We start from the raw sequence: 20075 nt of genomic DNA, 5'->3' as shown, positions 1-20075 counted from the left end.
AGATTATTAAGTATTCTCACACGGAAGAAGTAGCAAAATACAGTACAAACCTATTAACAGGAAAGTTGAATTTGAAATAACTTTGCTTCTTAAATTTATGATACGAATACTGATAAATGGCCAATATCAGCAAAGAACATGAAGATTTTTTGCATTGGCTACTGCAGACTTTTACACAGATACCAGACAATGTAGACAGGTAGACAAGGTGAAATGAGACAAATATTGCACTACATTACCTGTGCTAGTTTGAGATGAAAGACAAAAGTTACAAGGTCAAATCATTTATATTTCGCAGTTGTGGCACTCCTGTCATTCGTTCATAAAAAAATTAATTGAAGAACAAGTCATAGACAAGTCTCCCGGTCCACACCCTTCCCTGAGTCAGCTTTCTTCTCTTTTCTGATTTCAGCACTAGGAAAAGAATGAAAAAAAAAAAAGTTACAGCAGCACTACCATGTACATTAATGATCTACCCAAAAACCAACATTGCACTGGTATTTTAATTAATTTTTCATGCTGCATGGCACAAACTGGGTAGCAAATGGAAGTTTCTGTGCTGAATGGTGCAGAAGACATCAGGCAGCATTTTAGTGACAAGGTAGGTGGAGAACTGAAGATGTACAGACAGACAGGTCAGCCAGCATGCAAGCAAAGGTAGCCACTTTTTTTCCTTTTTTTTTTTTTTTTTTTTTGCAAATACAACTGCTAATTGGTAACGGTACAGAGTTCTCAGACAATAGCGGCATTTTCTTAAATGGCACAAACAAGAGGTCGCAATAAGTATTTCTTGTCTTTAAAGTGTATTCTGTTACTCAATGTACATTTAGAAGGAATGTTTCTGAACTAGAGCAGTGAAAGCCAATTTCCAACCATAATTTTGGCTTTCAGTCTTGACTGGGGAGAGCAGGAGAAGGCTGGAGGGATGGGGAGTGACAATATTCACCCTTTGGAGCTTAATACTTACTTCCTCATGTATATGTTATAAGGAAATAACTTTTTCTTTTTTTTTAAAAAAAAAAAAAAGCCTGAAAGATCATACAAAAGTGATAACTAAGAACTCTGAAGCAGAGTTCAACTTTTTTCCAGTCGTTTATTTGATTTCACTGTTGATTTGCCTACAGAAAGCAATATATGTGCAAAGCAGATGGGTTGTTTTGTGAAGAGGGCCCTAATTTACAACAGCGTAAATAAATAAAAAGTCATGTTCTTGCAATGAGTTTCAATCACACTACGAAAATGCAGAGAGGCTTCCACAACACAGGCAAATCAAGCCTTCAACAAAGAGTGGCAGGGTATCTAAAAAAAAAGATGGTTCTGAGAACAAACCTGTGTCAAGAACATAACCTACCAGGTTTCATGGGAATAATTCCTTAACTAGAATGAATGAGAAATAGGCTGAGTTACACAAGGCTTAAAGAAAGCAAGATCAATTCTCAAATTCTTAAGGTGATTCATGCACAATTTTACAATCATCTGACATTTTTCTTCACATAAAAATTGCTTTGAGGATACCATTCAGTTCAGCCAAAGCTTACTTCTATGCCTATGGCAGCTTCCAGAGGTGTTAATGGAAATAGCTAGAGAATACCAACTTCTGCCACTTCCAACTGCCAAATCTGTCACCTTCTGTGGAACAGTGATAGAATTGGGTAGGTTATACTTTCTGCACACAAAGGGTATGCAAGCAAATTCCTGGGGGGGTGAATTTAAAGTGCAGCAGTACAGCAGGCAGAGAGTTACCTGTGCTTAGTAAAAGCAAACACTGAGGATATGTTGTGTGCCTTACAGTCTATAGTATTTCCAGGTTTTAGGTGCCTCTGTGATACCAGGAAAGTCTTCCTTCTATTTAGGATTCACATCTCTGAGCATCTCCTGCAGATGTGGGCTTTAATGCCTTGAGAAATTTGAAAAGAAAAGGACAAGTCCAGTCTTTTACCAGTAAGACACATAACTGGTGGATCTGTAAGGGACTTTGAGCTCTCTTCCTCCCTACCAAGGGAGTAGTTTAACAAGCTTGAGAAGGAAGGTTTGGGATGTGAGATTTGCATATCATCAGGTAGAGAAGGGAACTCATACCACCATCTACAAAGTGATAGATGCCCCCTTCTCCAATACTTTAAAAGACCATCTAGGACTACCTTCTATACATAGTCAGACCTTCTGCATATGTTTTGAAATTGCTATCTGAGGGGCTTAATATTATAAGCAAAGACAGAGGAATATTTAATTACATGTACCAAAGAGGGCTATGTTTCAGGTAGGTGCCTTGGTGTTCAGTTCTACCAAGACAGGCTCAAAAGCAGACCTTTAGTTGTTCCCTAGGAATTATAATAATGAAAAACTAAGGTTGGAAAATTCTAAAGTTCAGGTGCCTCTATGGTTAGGCAACAGTTGACTAAATAAATCTCATTTTCAGTCCCCTCTTTACACACTTAAATACTGTTACGACTCTGGGAAGTAAGAGCTGTCACACACTATACTGCATCATAAAGCAGGAGCAGGGCAGAGCTTATGCTAGATGCTATCCATGCATCAGCCTGAGAAGTCATTTGTATAAACCCTTCCTGCCTACCATCTCTCTTTGGAGATGATCTTAGTTTATTATTGCCCAGTCTTTCATTGGCCAATTCAACTTACTATTTAATTAGTACGAAGAACTTCCACATTTTACATATTCCAGAAATCACCCCATGTATTATCGATCAGTGCATTATGTAAAAGGCATCACATGAAATCCATTATCCCTGGCAGTGTCCAAGACCAGGTTGGATGGAGCCTTGAGCAACCTGGTCTAGTGGGAGGTGTCCCTGCCATGGCAGGGGGGTTGGAACTAGGTGATCTTTGAGGTCCCTTCCAACCCAAACCGTTCTGTGATTCTATGAAATCATAGGACAGTATCATAATTTAATTATCCCCATTTAATAATATTTTAGGATATTAGCACAAGAAAGCAGACCTGACAACAGGAAAAGGAGTACTAAACACTTCTGCAGTTGAACTTCGAAAGACATCAGTAAAATTAATTTCAAAACAACGTGATTTCCCCCCTCCTATGGTAACATACCACCCACTGAAGGGAACTGTGTAATGTAATACTGGTGATCTTGATGATTGGCAAAAATTATCCTTACAACTGCTACCATTCCAAGGTTCCTTTTTTCTCAGTACTTACCTATGACTTAATAATTAACTTCATGTAATGACACATGAATTTAGGAATGTAATGTTTCTTTAGCTCTGTCTCTAATATGATTTAAGATTAATGTTGTCTATGGTTTTGCTTATCGGAAAGCAAGCCTTCCCGGTTTGAAGTTCTTTGAATCTACTTCTGTCTGGCAATCTGAGACGAGAAAAAGCAGGATTTCAGATTCTTTAAGAGGTTCTGCCTTTACAACAGGACACTCGTACCTAAAACTGTAAAACCTGTGATCCCTTAGTTCCTTTTCACTTGAGTCACAGAATCACAGAATGTTAGGGGGTTGGAAGAGACCTCAAAAGATCGTCTTGTCCAACCCCCCTGCCAGAGCAGGACCACCTAGAGTAGGGCACACAGGAACGCATCCAGGAGGGTTTTGAATGTTTCCAGAGAAGGAGACTCCACAACCTCTCCGGGCAGCCTGTGCCAGTGCTCTGTCACCCTCATAGTGAAAAAGTTTTTCCTTATGTTAATGTGGAACCTCCTGTGCTCCAGCTTGCACCCGTTGCCCCTTGTCCTGTCATTGGACATCACCGAGAAGAGCCCAGCTCCATCCTCCTGACACTCGTCCTTTACATATTTATAGACATTGATGAGGTCACCCCTCAGTCTCCTTTTCTCCAAGCTCAAGAGGCCCAGCTCCCTCAGCCTTTCATCATAAGGGAGGTGTTCCACACCCTTAATCATCTTTGTGGCTCTGTGCTGGACTCTTTCAAGCAGTTCCCTGTTCTTCTTGAACTGAGGGACCCGGAACTGGACACAATATTCCAGATGTGGTCTCACCGGGGCAGAGGAGAGTCCTTGTTTTCATAAGCAAAGATCCAAGAACAGATTGAAAGTGAGCTCATTGGAAAATGAGTTCCTATTTTACCGCAATGGAAAAGCCAAATCATCTTTTGCCCATGTTGTCTGAGCCACGCTCTATGTGGATGCTCTTCACTCAAAGGGTGTTTGAAAATCTCAGGTAAAAACAGTACATGTTTCCATAATCTATCACACCACCAAAGAAAGCAACATCCACCAGAAAATTAGAGCTACTGCATACCCAGTGGCTGTGAATGTCCCATATCAGTTTCCTCTCTTTCTCCACACTTTCACAGCCTGGAGAGCAGAGGCATGTAAGGTAATAAAGCCCTATTGTGCATCCTTCTCCTATGCCCCACGCTGATTTCACTGTGACAAGATCCTTTTCAGCCCATGTGTAGGGTAGAAGGCAAATCAGAACTACACTGCTGCTTTGACTGTCAGTGAAATGGCATTGAAATGATCAGATCAGTGGGCTGCTCCATAGGTGCCTGAAGTGAAGATTCTCTAGTCATCAACTGTTCGTCTCATTTATGCTGTTCAGGGAAAGGAACAACACTGAAAGGCAGCATGCCGTTTTGGGGTGACAAAATTAAAAAACTTATTTCACTACAACATTTTTTCTCTTACTGCATCTCTTCACCATAAAACAATGACTAGCTGTTTCAAACATGGAGATTGTTTTGAAAACTAGATTTAGAAATGGGCAGAATATAATTTTATATTTTAAAAAAGTCAAAGAATTTATGAAAAAGAATTCTAGGAATAAATTCAATTTAACATTTAAGTATACTACACCTACATTTTCTATTGTTAATACACAATACATTTCAAATTTTAATATTAATTACTTTAATGAAGACATTTTACATTCCTATTTGCAATTGCTTACCATTCTGTCTCCCCAAAAACTACACAAAGTCAAGTCATTTGGGTTCCTACGTGACACCATTTTGAACTGGAAGATACAATCATGAAAAAGGATGGGGGACGGGGTCTTACCTTTGGGGAATCATCTTCTAGAGTGATTAGAAAGGGGAGCTTTTGACAAAAATGTGATATGAAACAATTAAGTAGAAAATAGTTAAATTTAAAATATATGGAAACAGAGGGAAAATTTCTCTTAAAATCACACTGCTTGTATTTACTATTTCCTTAATTCCACAATAACTCTGTAGCACAGATAAAACATCATGGCTTCATTTTACATTTGTCTGGACTAAAATGTAAAAAGTATTTAACTGTTTCGAGTACAAGTGAAGTAGGCAGAAAAATGAAAAGAAGTGATGCAATCTTAAAATTGTTTTCACTCCAAATAGCAGATTGCATTCAGAGTACTGGGTTCTTCATATAAATATTTCCAGGGCAGTGAGGACCACTTCTTTTTCAAGAGGAAAGAACAAAAGCAAGCAGAACAAACACAACAGCTGTTGTGCAATATCCAGGTGTAGGCTGGTGGTTCATTACACAAGCATCAGGCATGCTCAACTTCATTTTCCACTGTAGCATAACTAAATAGCATGCAAATATTTGTGGTGGGGTTTTTTTCTTAAATAAATAGTGAATTTGTGTTTTGAGCTCAATATTATGACTGGACATAAGTAAAAGGAAACCTCAAGAAATAAAACTGCAAGATGCTAGAAATCTTTCTAATCCCTATCAAAATGTTACAATATTATAAAGTATAATGCAGTAAAAAAATTTAAAACCTTTTAGAAGGAAAGCTTGACTCCTTATCTTTTGCATTCTCTGAGGATATCAACAATGTCTTCCAAACAGCAGTTTTTGCCATTTCATCAGAAATGTTTATCACAGATGGGTCATCTCTAGGCAAGAATAAAAGTAAATACACAATAAAACAATGAGCAATCAGTATTTGTTAGTTATTAACTCTAGAAAAGTCCTTGCAAACTAATAGTTATGACAATAAATAAGTGCGATACAAGTTAAGAAATTACGTTAAACATCAAAAATCCTCAACAACCTGAATATTCTCTTAAAACATCTTAGCACTTTTTTTAGTATTTTCTTCCTCCAACAGCAATTAATAATCACAGTAACATCAATAAAATATATTGTGTCACTTCCAACTAATAGACAGAGAAAAATGAGGAACTGTGAAATTAAATACCATCCAAGATCTCACAGCATGCCAATGGCACAGTTGGATTAAACAAGAATCGTAACAGTTCCTAACAGTTCTCATAGTACTTATTCTCTGAAACTCCAGTTGCTTTTAAAACTATTTTAAAAGCAATCAAAAACCTTAACAAAGTCAAAGAATTAAGAGATCTAATAAAAATGCCCCAATTAAACAAGCTAATCAACAGCTTTAAGCAGCACTTTATAGTCATTATGCCCTTAACTTTACCTGGACCGCTCCAAATAAGTATTTATACACTTCAGAATAATAAAGTCTTAAATCTTTTTAGGGCCTGCCCGTACATTATTCCTGGTATCATGGTTTACGTATGGCTTGACATTCAGTAAGCCCTCAGTAAACCTGTTTTCATGGTGTTTTGGGGAACCACTTTATCAACCAACATCCTGATTCTTCTTTTTTAGCTGTAGGACTGCGACCTTTACAGTACAGAAAGTCAGCTGTTATCCAGGCAACTCTACCTAAGTAAACACACTATAGATCACACCTCAAGATAAATTAAGCTAAGTAGTGCTCATGTAAAATAGAACAAAAAGGTAAGAACGAAAGAACTAAAAAACAGACCATCAGAAGTGTGATGAATCAAAAGTAAGAAATAGGCTGGGATTTTTCAGACATAGACAGTTATTTGCCTTAGGAGACATTAGGGTAACTTCGTGTTAAAATACAAGAGAGGGCACCCTGAGACAGTGTTCCTATGAACTCGCATTAACCAGAGGTTACTATCACGAGATAGTTTAAATTTTTATTAAGAACTTTTTTTCTGAAAGCTATAAATGAGAGTAAGTCCTTATGGGCTGGCCACGTGTATTAGTATCTATAACATAGGTTTTCATGCTTTTAAGTTGTGTCAGCCCTGCATTATGCCTTATCTACCCTTGATAGCTCTTGATTCACTTATCTCACATAGATAGGATCTTAATTAGAATGTTTTAAAAGGTAATACTGCAAGAACCTAGTTTTTCTGGGGTGTGTTCAAAACCTTTCCTGGCTCCCTGCTAGCATCAGGGTGAAGGCTTTGACCTGCTCTACATCTTCCTTTCCCACTGTGCATGTCAGAAGCCAAGGTTCATTATGAATGGCCTGATCCTGCAGTCTTGCCCCAGGCAAAACTTCAACTAGTGTGTCCTTTTCCTAGGGACTGTGAGATCACATAGACTAGAAAAGGGCTGAGCTCGTAAATGCTGCAGTATACAGTTCAGTTCACCTATCTGTACCAGACAAGCATCCTCCTGACATTCAGTAAGCATTAAGAATAAACATTGTGGCATGTTTATTTTATTTGTTTAATTGCAACTCACCTAAAAGAGGAAAGGTATATTTTACCTGTAATGTCCTTCTAGTGGTAACTGAACAGTCCCTTCCTCTTCCATTGCTAACATACTTTGCTCTTCCTAGAAAAAAGGAATTTAGACATGAGACAGGATATGCTGTTGTGAAAAGTGAAATTTATGTACTTTAATCCTCTTTCCCCTTTAATATTAAGTATTTACCTGAAGTTCTTAAAGTAAGATACTTTTCAACTCTTTTAATCTAAATATTTGACTTTTAAAACCCTCTATTTTGAAAGGTGCATCTTCACTTAATGTTATTTTTCAATGCCAAATAGAGGGGACACTTTTGTAGCAAGAGAGAAAAATTAGTAACGCTGAATGAGCAACTGTACGGTGAATTTTAAATATCATGCATAGCGGGATATATACATTGCAATGTTACCAAGCAAAAATTAGGGAAGTCAAATTTAAGTTTGGGCCCACAGTTTTAATACTGATAAAATTTTATTGCAGTGAAAGGTGTGGAAACAAGACACCAAAAGTAATTTTCACTTGAAGAGGGGAAAAACTTCTATGAGTAAGAAGAAGTGAAGGGAACTAGGAGACATATCCACCACAAATCTTTTTATGAAAGAATTACAAATTAGAAAATGTATCTTGGGGGCAGGGGAGAACAAAACAACACCCCTCGAGCACCATGTCCTGCCTGCAAGAATGAAAGAAAACAAGTCTCTGTCTTTCAGACATCAACTGAAGGCTCCACAGGAGGATTCTCAAGGCTCACACCCCTGTTAGGTGAGGGAAACCGCAGCCAGGAGGTTAACGTGCCTTCACCTGAATGTAACCATCAAATCCTGTCCTAAACTGTTGCAATGTGTGTGTATGAGCATAACAGGCACCCAGAGACCTCTGCATCTTCCCTGTATTAGATGGCTTTGTAACAGTTTACCTTGGTGCCTGTTTGAAGGTGTGAGTTGGCTCTCCTAAAAAGCAAAGCTTACCATTTTCTGGCAGATCACCCCAAACCCCATGCATCACACACACTGGTAAGTTGGTATTAGTTGGAAAAGCCAGTACAATTTTCCAAAATAATAGAATTTAAGTCCTCTCTGCACAGATATTTGTTTTTTCTATGTTTTACTATTACAACTATTTTTAAAGTTACAACGTTTTTTTCTCCAAAAGGGAGAAGTCACTTTGTTCATTCCTGTCTCAAAAAGACTTAATTGATTAACATCAAAGTGGCTTCCAAAGGAGGTCTGTGAGGAGAAGGCATGTATAATATCCACTATAAATGTACAAAGCCTTGGAAAAACATGGCCTAAAAAGATAAAAACAACTTAAGTGATGAAATTAGGATCCAATCAAATAAGTTTCAGAGCTTGTCAACTGTATTTCTGAATATTCTTGTGGGTAGAATACTTCTATTTTTAAAAGCCGTGTGATAGCATCTCTCCAATTAATTCCTTAGGCTACATGTCAGAAGTTTTATTACCAGGCTTCACAGCTTCATAAGTTTTTGACAGTTGAACAGTTTTAATAATAGCTCCAAATATTTAGAAATGCCAAAATATGTAAAAATAACCTCTCAAAATAGACAGTGAATGAAATAAAGTAACACCAGTAGATTTTCCCAGTTGTTTTGTGATGCCATCCTATCAAGCATGGGAAGGAAAGTGACATATAACCAAAACACAAGGATAACAAGGAATTCTTTCCAATAACCAGACCCACAAGAAGAGAGCTACCTTGGTTATTCTGAATTGTGATGACAACAGATCCTGTGGTGAAACAACTCTGGTCTGCTTCAATTGAAGGGGGAAAACAATGACTCATGTATTTTAATTTCAGTCTGATAGTTTTACAGGCACATACTAAATAGTAAATAATCCTCATGGTGTTTATCACCTAGGTAAAACCTTATCCCCAAAATGTATTCTATGAAAGTATGTTGAATGTGTCAAAGAAAGCAAAGTTACAGTTCTCCAGGTTACAGATGAGGCAGTGAGTTGTCAAAGGTCACAGAAAAATCCTAAAGGCAGAGAAATCTAGTTTTCATAGTTGCATGTTCAAGTTATTAACTCATGTCCTATTTCTGCAAATAGACGTACCAATGGGAACCCTTACACACACTATTTCACTGGTCTCATATCACATCTCAGGGCATCCCTAAGAATAAGTTGCTGATTTATCCATTCACATTGTCTGGTTTTTGCAGTACCCTTGTACTACCAAAAGGTTATGTATCACAGGTCCTGGGCTTTTGCAGACGTCTTCAGGGCATCTTAGAGGTCATATGCACAACTGTCCCCAAAGCACTCCTACCTAGAAGTGACCGCAGCCTGCCAAGACCATATGGCATCACCTGCACCTTCACCTCCCACTGCTGCCACAGCCTCACACCATGCTACTATTCAAAAGTGCTGACACAGGACACACAACACCCATTTAAAATAACCTGGCACCAACATATTCTACCTACTGCTGCTGCAGGTAAGAGTTTCTCCATTGAGATTTGTCCCTCATTTACTTGGGCCCAGTACTGAGGATTCCTAACAGCTGACATTGATCAGGTGGCTGATACCAGGGACCAAGGACAAAGACCTCCATCCCTTACAGGTGAAGTTACTTTATATTCCCACAGTTCTGTATAATATTCAAACAAGCAATTAATGAAGAAGTAGCTAGATGAAAACACTATCAAATAGATGCAAAACTGGTTAGAAAGCTACAATCAGAAAGACCAGTGTTTCACTACCAAAATACAGGAACATTCTAAGTGGAAACGTGTTAAGAATCTGTCCTGTATCAAGTTTGTAAGAAATTATCTCAAATCCACATTCTTTGAAAGGAGATGAGGAGCCCGGATCTGAAACAGTCAACTAAAGTGGTAGTGCCACAGGCTATAATTAAGTTTGCAAAATGTAAGTTTGAGGATCTGGTTAACAGGGGTAAGTAGTGTCACTGACCTTTCCATTGGAAGGTGGAAGCAAATTGTTTCTGCGGGAACAGAAGGAAAATGCTGGCCAGGGTGTAACAGGGATACTGCACAGGGTTATGACACTGCTGAGTGGAGAGGGCACAGGGTGATGCGGTGTGACCTATGTATGGCTCAGGTGTAGCTGGGACATGCCATGCCCCTTAAATTCTGCAGTGCTCCTCAGCATCTCCAGCAGGGATGAGACCAGTCCCAGTGCAGCATCAAAGTGCCCCAGGCATCTGAGGGCTTTCCTACAGACACAGGTTCATCCCTGCACATCATCTGAGTGGGTCTCAAGAGCAATCCCCAGGAGCACTGTAGATACTGTGCTATATGACAGTATGGCAGCTCAAGAATCTACATCTAATAGACATCCCCACCTAAGCCTGTTAGATTTGTAACCTTAAAAGGACTTATGCAATAAGTCAATGACAATATTACACTTTGGATACTGTTAACAAGTCTGCCTGTTGCATGGAATATGCCTTATTTACAGAATTTTCTCTAAATGTCTGAAGGAGAATTTGCTAAAGTGCTACACACCAAAAAAACCTGAAACCATGACCCACCTCTTTCTCAGCATCTTCCAGTTTCTTTTTCTTGCTCTCAGGCATCAAATCATCTAACCAACTGAGCTCCCGCTTAGTAAAAAAGAAATCCATGAGTTTTCGGACAAATACCAAAGCTAGGACCTGTAAGGATATTAATTCAGAGAATTAGGAAATCAAGCAAGTAAAACTGACAAATACACTTGTAGAGGAATACTTTCAAAAGTGACCACAGTTTACAGCTACAATTTTATCCTTTAATTTGGATAGGCCAACAGCTGGTCTTCCTTTGTTCAGAAGTATGGCTTGAAGCATTTAACAATCACTGAGGTCAGCAGAAATCTTTTATTTTCAATTAGTGAAATAATCAGAGAGAGATCACTTAAGCAGCAGAATAGATTTTTCTTTAGTTTCCAGCAAGATACAGAACTATCAGTAAAGTTCCTCAGTGCAATGAACAATCTCCTTAATTAATGTTCTTTCTGTAAAATGGTTAAGCACCTCTCCTTAAATAAAAACATCAAATAAATTTTAATTTTTTTTAGAAAGAATTTTTCCTAAGAGAATATACAGTTGCACTATCCACACATATAAAGAGAGTGCAACTTAGATTTAAACTAGAGGTTATATGTAGAATTTTTCCTTACTTAATACAGTATGAATTGTCCTTGAACACTGAATCAAAGCAATATTGTAATTACCTGCCCACAATTAATTTTTTTCTTCAACAATAATTATCCACAAGTGAAAAGAAAAGGTATTTATAGAGGAAATAAAAAATATTTCATACCATCATAGGAAAGACAATGGCAGCTCTTGAAACCTTTATAATCCACAGAAGCACAAGACAACTCAGCTGAATTATAGTGAAGAGATGGACCTTTCTAAGAGGAACATGCCTCAGATAAATAAAATCTGGCTGATGCTTTGCAGGCATCCAGAATAATTTTATCCTGTCAAAAAGCTGAAAAAGAGATTTTAAAAAGTTTACATCAAAATGAGCTCTAGGATCATCTATGCTGCCTAAGAGATCCTGAACGTCCTCTGAATCTGGCTTGTTGTTCTAAAGGCAAAAACTGTGCAGAAGTTCAGGGGTACAGAAAAAAGACTACCTCAGTTACAATCATGAACCAGGAATCTATACTAGTCCAAGGGTGGTAAAGGACTCATCTTCTCTCCAGTTGAGCCACCAGAGTAAGAATGAGAATCATATTATTTAAGTAAAGTTTAATTATGTGGTTAGACATACTTCTTAAGTTCCTTTCAATTGTAATACACATTTGTCTCCCTAGGTATTTCTATTGCAGATGTGCTGAGATACTGGATTCTGCTGAATTACGTTCTGTATAGTCATACTCCAGGAAACATCCTGCCCGTAACTGCATATGTTATACACAAAGAAAATAGTTATTTTTAAATAGTACTGCTAAGATTTCAAGTCACGAACTCTTATAGTTAGGCAAAGCCAGGCTTCAGAGTAGACTTGAATTAATTGTGAATCAAGCTGAATGGAAGCTCGTTGATCCTGTTGGGCATACACACTATTACACGGCCTTTCCAATACATTCTAAACTTTTGTTTTTCAATTGAGCTCTGCTTCCTTTAGCACACAAAAAGCTGACCATGGAGAGATCTCTTCAGTCTTTTATTTCCTGTGGATGAAACTCTCTTCCCCCCCTGCCAGTGTACTTTACCAGACACTTTATCCCAGGCTGTGGGATAAAAAGAGAATGCCAGAAAGCCAACTGCCATTCCGTTAAGAACGTACATGAGAGGGTCTTGTTTTTCAGACCTATTTGGCTCCATACTGACCTGAGACTTTGTGTCAGCTCCTATGGCACATTGATGATGGTGATGTGCCATTTCTCCCTGCACGGATAAGCCATGCTATACTCACACAGTCTTCAAGAATTTCAGGGTTCTGGAATTTTTGTTGAGCATGCGCAAACTGCATTTTTTTAAAAACCTTATAATTTGGCCAGATTTGAGCAGATTTCTCTTTCACAGAAACAGCAAAAAGCACATCCTCCCACAAAAGCCATCTTATCAAATCTCAATTCCTTGTCCCAGCTTGGGGGAGGTAGAAAGGGAGAGGGATGCTATCCCTTTTCCAAGTAAACATAGCCAGATTTTAGCATGCCTTAAAAACACTCCTCAATAGCATACTTTCTCATACCCTTGTTCTGAACCATATTAAATTGAAATTATCTAAATCTCAGGAAAAAACCAAACTACACTTCTTAGAATATCAACCCAAACGATAAAAGCTAGGCAAAGTTATAAAAGAAGAGCCTCTGAACATAAAACACAGTCAAAAAAACCAAGAGATGTTGCCAGCTTTGCCTCTAAGTAATAGAGAGGTAAAAAAAAGCAAGACATTTTTAACTCTCAATCAAAAATTTAAATATAATGAAAGAAACAATCAGGCATTTTCTTTGCTCTTCGTATTTGACAACCTTTTGCACAGTATAATTCATGTTTCCATCATGTGATTGTTCTTTCTCAATTGTCTTGGAAGGTGTGTCAATACCTCAACTTTCAATAACAAAGGCACACTTGAAAGTTCGAGTGTTTGTGTTAGAGGGGCTAAAAGATTTGACACCGTGCCATTTAACGCTGCAGTCATCGAGGACAAATGGCACACAGGATACTACTACCAACCCTGACCTGAATGTTGGGGTGCCTGGCTGGCTTCTGCCAGGGGCTCCTGCTTAAGGCCACTGCAGGAATGCTGCCCTTCTGCTGGACTCCCCTTCATCCCTGAAGCTAGAAATTATGTAGCACGGGACTTGCAATGGCTCCATCTCCCTGCTTGGGGCATTTATTTGCACAGGAAATACCTTTAAAATCTCACCTATGTTAGTTTTAGAGCGAGTTAGCCAAAAGCCTCATATAGGCAAAGTTCAAGATCAAGCATACCACTACAAAGGCACGGACTTGGAAGCTGAAAAGGCAGCAGGCAAGCAAATGAACGGGGAGGCAGGGGAGAGGGAAGAGCTCCTGATAGTTGTTACTCAGTTTTTAGGCTCAGCCAAAACTCCCTTGATAATAAGGAAGAACAGAAAAAGTTGGCACCTAAAAAATAAAAAATTGGAGCACATTACCTAAAGGGAATACTCTATTTAGAGAGAATCCATTTTCATTTTTAAGTGAGTCACTTTCAAGAATTTAAGGTTGGCAACATTCCTTTAAGATTATACATAAAAAATAATAAAATAATACATAATAAGTATAGCTAGACATTTTACAGAAAGCATCATCAGTAACACACTCTTCATAAATCCATTTTACCTGAATTCCCTTTAGAGATGAAGCACCCATGTAAAGAAATACTCCATAAAGTACTGGCATAGGAATAAACTGCACAAACAAGCAGAGAAAGGGAAGAGCATATTAAATACCATTTAACAGTTTTAAATGTTTCTAGAAAGACATTCTAAACAGTCGAAATTCAAAGTGCCATATGCCTGCATTAATCAGACAAGTTGTAAATTCAGTCACTCAATTACAAATTAATAATGTTTCTCAGAGCATAAAGCAAAAGAAGAATCTGGCTCTATAGTTTTATTTTCCTCTCATGGTCAGTTACTACAATATACTTTATTTGCTAATAATAAAATTAACAACTACATGAAATATGAAAGTGTTTGAGACATATTTAAATACTTAAAAGACTGCTCAGGAGAGCATCTGAATAGTAAAGCTATAATTCTCAGAAAAACGTTCAAGATACACACAGAATAATTCATACTGCTAAAAAAAATGTTCTGTGCTGTGAGCATTTAAAAATGGGTGAATGACTTTTATGGAATGATTTTGTAAGAGACTATTTTAAATGTTCAGGCTTCCAGTATACAGTCTATAGGTATATTTCCATAGATAAGTAAATACACAAAACATATGTTCTGTGTGTTTTCCAAGTGAAGGTTTTATGATATATTTAATAAAATACTACTGGGAAGCACAAGTCCAAAGGGCTTATTGCCTTCACTGTAACGACACGGAAGTCTAAATACCAATCTTACTGAACCCAGTGGCAAAACTCTCACTGATTTCACAAAGGCCAAATAATTCTTAAAAGAAATATTATATATATATAGATGGCTCTATACATGTGTCTAAGTAGAGACCCAGTTTCAGGACACTGGTGAGCTGTGTTGACTATGCAGGCAGCACGAGAGAATTTTTCATTTTCCTTTCCGAGAAATGAACCATAGAACTTCTCTTGCAACTGTGAAAATATTTTTAAGTTATGCAGAAATCACTAAATGTTTTTTAAATTTTCTAAATAAGTTTACTGATTCGTATAACTTAGCAAGATCATTTCAGGATAGTTTGCCATGGGCCCAAACTATAAACAAAAGGTGACTCTTCATATACGCAGGTCAGTGGCAGAATTCCCTTTGACTTCTGTCAGGCCAGATTTTCATTACAAGGTTTTTGGTTTAGAAATGTCAGATATCCCTAGCCTTTTTATTCGGCAGAACTGCACTTTAGATTATCCATGTGTAACATTATGCTAGTCAGTAATGTGCCTGGAAAGCACACTCATTAAATGACACAGTAACAACAGTGAAATGTTCAGTGCAGCGCAGTGCAGTACTCTTTAGCTATTCATTACTTCCCCAAATTACCTTCAGGATACTTGTCAAAAAGACAGATGAGCCCATAAGGACAAAAATCATGAGCCCTGTGACTCTTTGCTCCCGTATTCCAAGAAATTTTGGCTGCTCCCCTGGAGCGGAGCACTCTGATTCGAGTTTTAAGCTATTCACATGGGAAATAGAGAGGACAGTGGCTGCAACAAACCACGGCAATCCCATAATAGAGCACACTCCAAGCATGACTGCCACCATGAGTAGGTCGAGATGGTATCCACATCCTTTCTGTTAAAAAAAGTAATGACAGCAAGAAGATATAAAATAACATCTGAATTAAGGAGAACACTCCTGGCAGGCATTCCTAATGAACAGTTAGAGACAATTAAAAAAATTGTGACTTGTAGGAAAAAATAGCTTTCTCCTATGTGTTATCCAGGTTGGGTCAGTAGCGATGGCAAACTGGTTATCTAAGGGGAACTCCTACTAGTTCACAGGAGATGCTGAATGTTATTAGACTCATTCCAGCTACAAGTTAAGTGTATACATATCATAAATCCACTTTACAATAGGCAACAAATACCCTTCCTCCTTATAAAAGAGGTACTCATAAGACGATGGAAAATACACACATTTTCTGTTTTAATTAAGTCTCTTCTGTGGATAACAGTAAGCAGAACACCCAGCTGCACTATCAACTTTCTACTGCACTAATCTTAATAGACCCTCCATCCATCCTCACACAGGAGGCGGAAAAATATGTATTTTGATTCTTTGCTACACAAAACCTCTTAATGTTTGCAAAGTCAGTTTATGCTACAAAGAGCCATAAAACCTCATTGATCCTTTTTACAGATGGTAAGCACATGATAGTAGTAAGTTTTCACCAATGTACTTCCATTGTATCTAAGAGCAGATAGCTAGAAATTAAACTATAATTAAGCTATACATGAAATTAAACTATAATCATCAGGTACTATCTTACTGGTTTCACTATTCAATACTTAAAAGTAGCATCATAAACATTCATATGAGAAGTTAGTACAAAACTTGTGGGTTTGGATCATCTCTGTAGTAGTCAAATACTCCATAAATTTACCAACAGCAGGATGTTGCTTTGCTTTTGTACTAGTGGATAAAACTCTTTGGTCAAAACTTAGATTCGTTTAAAAACCTGCATATACAACCTGCGCTTCAAAATTACCAATGATTTGCATCAAGTTTGGCTGTATAGGTATGTGTTACCATAGCTGAGAGTGATATTTCTTCTCAATTTTAGTAAGCATCCAGGACCACCACACAGCTGCAAGCAGGAGCTCAAGCTATTTTCCTTTAAGAAGTCAGGTAGGTAGTTATCTCCACAAAATTTTGCAATATGGCAACAAATCCAGTGTCATGGTCTGATGAAACAGTGATGTTCATGCAAACAATGTGAATATGTTGAACCATAATTTTGCCTGTAAACCCATGCAAATGCCTTTTGACATAAAAAAAGTAACTAAACTAAACTTGGAAGGGTTTGCTACAGAGACTGCCAAAAGCTGAAATGTGCACTATTCAGAATTTGCTATGGGAAGTATAAAAAAAGAGGGGAAAACGAGTTGGAAGCAAACAAATCATTTCTTTCTGAAGACAACTTTTACTTCTAAAATGGGAAGCGTCTGGGTTTATGAAAATGTAAGCCACATATCGAAATGAAAATGCCATCTTATTTGCTTACATTATTTTAAAAGGGGAATTCATATAAAGAAAATGAAAAGAATCAACTCTAGCAACCTTCACTCACTCCCCAAAAGTGCTTATGAGTCGTATCTCCAAGACACATCTTGACAAACTCAGAGATGTGTCAAACACAGATATTAGTTACACGCACAATGCACTCAAAGAAAGAGTTTAATCCTAAATCCTAAGAGACACCTTTTTTTACCTCCTGACACATTTATGAGGAATGTATCTGCTAATGCATACAGAATCCGAGAGCATTTCCTCACATTCATACATGATCTGAGGAACCTGACATATGGGAAGAAAAGGAAGCATAGCAACAGGTGATGCTACACCAGACCCCAGCAAAACTAAAACGCAGCAAGACAAGGGGGCAGCCAGGAGGACCATCTGACTCCCAGATGCCAGTGCTGAAAAAACACATTCCAAAGCTTGGCAGCAAATTCCTGCATCTGTCAAGTTAACCACATGCAATGCTATGGATTGACATGAAGAGCCAGGCTGACAAAGAGGGCAAAAAAAGAACATATCAAATGTCACAATCATCCAAGAAGAGGCAGTGCAAAGTGAAGGTTGCAAATGCATTTGCTAAAGCAACTTGGGATTGGATTGCTGCTTATTAAAAGTATGTCAAAAAAAGCCTAAGCTCACTGCATATACATGTACAGAAACCTGCTGCTAGATTTTGCCCAACAGTTTTTCAGAGGGGTGATGTCCCTTTTTCTCTCTCCATCTGTAGGCAACTAAAGTGTTAGAGAACAGAGCAGGAAGTTGTCCTATGTTGTTCTAAGAACCTATTGTGCCTCTAAAGCTCAGTTTTATTCTTCTTTCTTCTTTAAGATAGGAAAGGTGTTAAAAAAAACATGGACGTCAATATCTGAAGAAGCAATTAACATTATAGTACTCAAGGAAATTATCAACTCCTAGATTTTTTTCTTTAGGCACACGGGTATCATAACTCTAATAAAGCATAGAGGATAGCACTTTCTTGATTCAGAATCTCTGGTCCAAAGTACATTCATAAAGACTTCTGTAAGGCAGCGAATCACTCGCACTGGGCACAGGTGCTACACAGACCAACAGAGAAAAAGCGTAACAATTTAAAGGGTGCTATATAGCATACAATAAAGTAGCATACTCAAGTAGACAAAGGTATGTTATGTAACCTGAAGCAGAAAATGACAGTGAAAATATAACTATTTGACTGAATACCTTTAGTTTGTGTTCTTTTCTATTGATAATGACAGCTGTGATCTGCTGGTCCATAAAGATAAGGATAGTACAAAGCAGGGCTGGAATTACAGCAGCTATCACTGTCCACCAAGGATTAGGCCCCAAAGGAGTAATAAACCAGCCACGATCATCTCTGGTGGGCTATAAAAAAAAACAACCAAACAAACAGAAAGTCATGCATGACCAGTCAGAACTCTAAGGTTTATTTAAATTTCAACTTCACAAGAATACATACAAAAACATTAGTAGGATATGATTTCCTTTAAAATCAATCTATGTAAGAGCACAGAAAAACCACTCAACATCCTATGATATCAAAAAGAGAAATTACATGTAATAAATCATCTGGCATATTACAGACTTGGTCGTGTTTGATATGATGAGCTCAGAATTTGGAAGGAGCCCCAGAACATTACATTAGTCTAGAATTTGGGTAATTTGAGCCATGTTGGTCCTCACACAGAAGACGTTAGGAAGCATGAAGGGGTCTGACAGAGAGGCTCACTTACATGGGCTACTAATCAGAGGGGTTGCATAGTACTTGGTGAACATAAAAAATTCAGACTAGTATCACTACTCCCTGATGATAAAAAAATTATCATAAACCCACTATAGCACACTACTTCATCAAAATAATAAGGCAGTGCAATTTATCAGCAAATTACCTTAAAAGCATTTGGAACCTGAAGTTTTGGTGAAGGAATCCCAATGGCATAATCAATTAAAACCATGGACAAAATAGTGAGAAACACAGCAAAATCGCTGACAACAGATCGTACCTACAATTATTGAGAGAAACAATAATTTTAACTAAAACATTCACGAGAGATTTAGGATTTATTTTTCTTCACTGTTTTAAGCCATTTTGTGCTTACAGCTAAAACCATGCTTATTCTGATACAATTTTCTAACAGAGAAAAGACGCAGTGTTCACTTCACCAGCAGTTAATTGAATTTGCAATGCAGATGGCATTCAGGCTTACATATGACTAATGACAACTTTTGAATTAAAGAAATGGCACACACCTTTGTTGGGAAGTATCGGCTAGTTTTGAACTGCTTCAGCGTGGATGACAACGTTACTGTAGAAAAGAATAAGATGACAGACCAGAAGAGGACATCTGGAACATAAGGGCCATGATGACCACAGGCTCGTCCAACAAACTCTCCGTGAAACTTTTTACAATCCTATCAAGGAGAGCAAATTAGTATTGTTCTGAAAAATATCCATGCTTACACTGATGTTTTCTTTCCAATTACCTTCCTCAATTGCCAGCAGATTGTACTACTAGAAATAGCAAAATCATTTTTAGATATTTATTCTTTTAAATATTAAAACTCTTAACATTTGTATCTAGTCTGCATGGAAAACTCTCAACCCTCAAAAGAATCTCTTCTTTAACCGGTATTAAATGATGATGTCACTAAGACATATCATAAATAAAGTCATTAATATAAAACCAGATTTAGTTCAAACTAAACAAGGACTCTTACTTATTTTCTGTTTACAAACACAGATTTGCACTTCCTAGTTCCTTCCAAGAGAGGAAAGT

General features: G+C 37.7%; 1 protein-coding gene across 2 annotated transcripts in view; it reads right to left on the bottom strand.

Annotated features, from left to right (window-relative positions):
• Positions 1-347: 347 nt before the first annotated feature.
• The window catches only part of SLC4A10 (solute carrier family 4 member 10), a 121115-nt gene continuing 101387 nt past the window's right edge, over positions 348-20075 (bottom strand). For both annotated transcript variants that reach the window (XM_086466115.1, XM_009958455.2), the window contains exons 16-25: positions 19549-19710; positions 19188-19301; positions 18502-18663; positions 15601-15852; positions 14258-14326; positions 11757-11930; positions 10988-11110; positions 7491-7558; positions 5713-5829; positions 348-414 (exon numbers count right to left, since the gene is read on the bottom strand). In XM_086466115.1, the coding sequence (XP_086322241.1) occupies positions 348-414; positions 5713-5829; positions 7491-7558; positions 10988-11110; positions 11757-11930; positions 14258-14326; positions 15601-15852; positions 18502-18663; positions 19188-19301; positions 19549-19710 (1308 nt within the window). The remainder of the gene's footprint in view (positions 415-5712; positions 5830-7490; positions 7559-10987; positions 11111-11756; positions 11931-14257; positions 14327-15600; positions 15853-18501; positions 18664-19187; positions 19302-19548; positions 19711-20075) is intronic.

This window comes from Leptosomus discolor, chromosome 5, assembly GCF_034619465.1.
Source record: "Leptosomus discolor isolate bLepDis1 chromosome 5, bLepDis1.hap2, whole genome shotgun sequence".
NCBI lineage: Eukaryota > Metazoa > Chordata > Aves > Leptosomiformes > Leptosomidae > Leptosomus > Leptosomus discolor.
The sequence above is the reverse complement of the archived record's forward strand: the minus strand, read 5'-3'. Positions and strand labels throughout refer to the sequence as shown.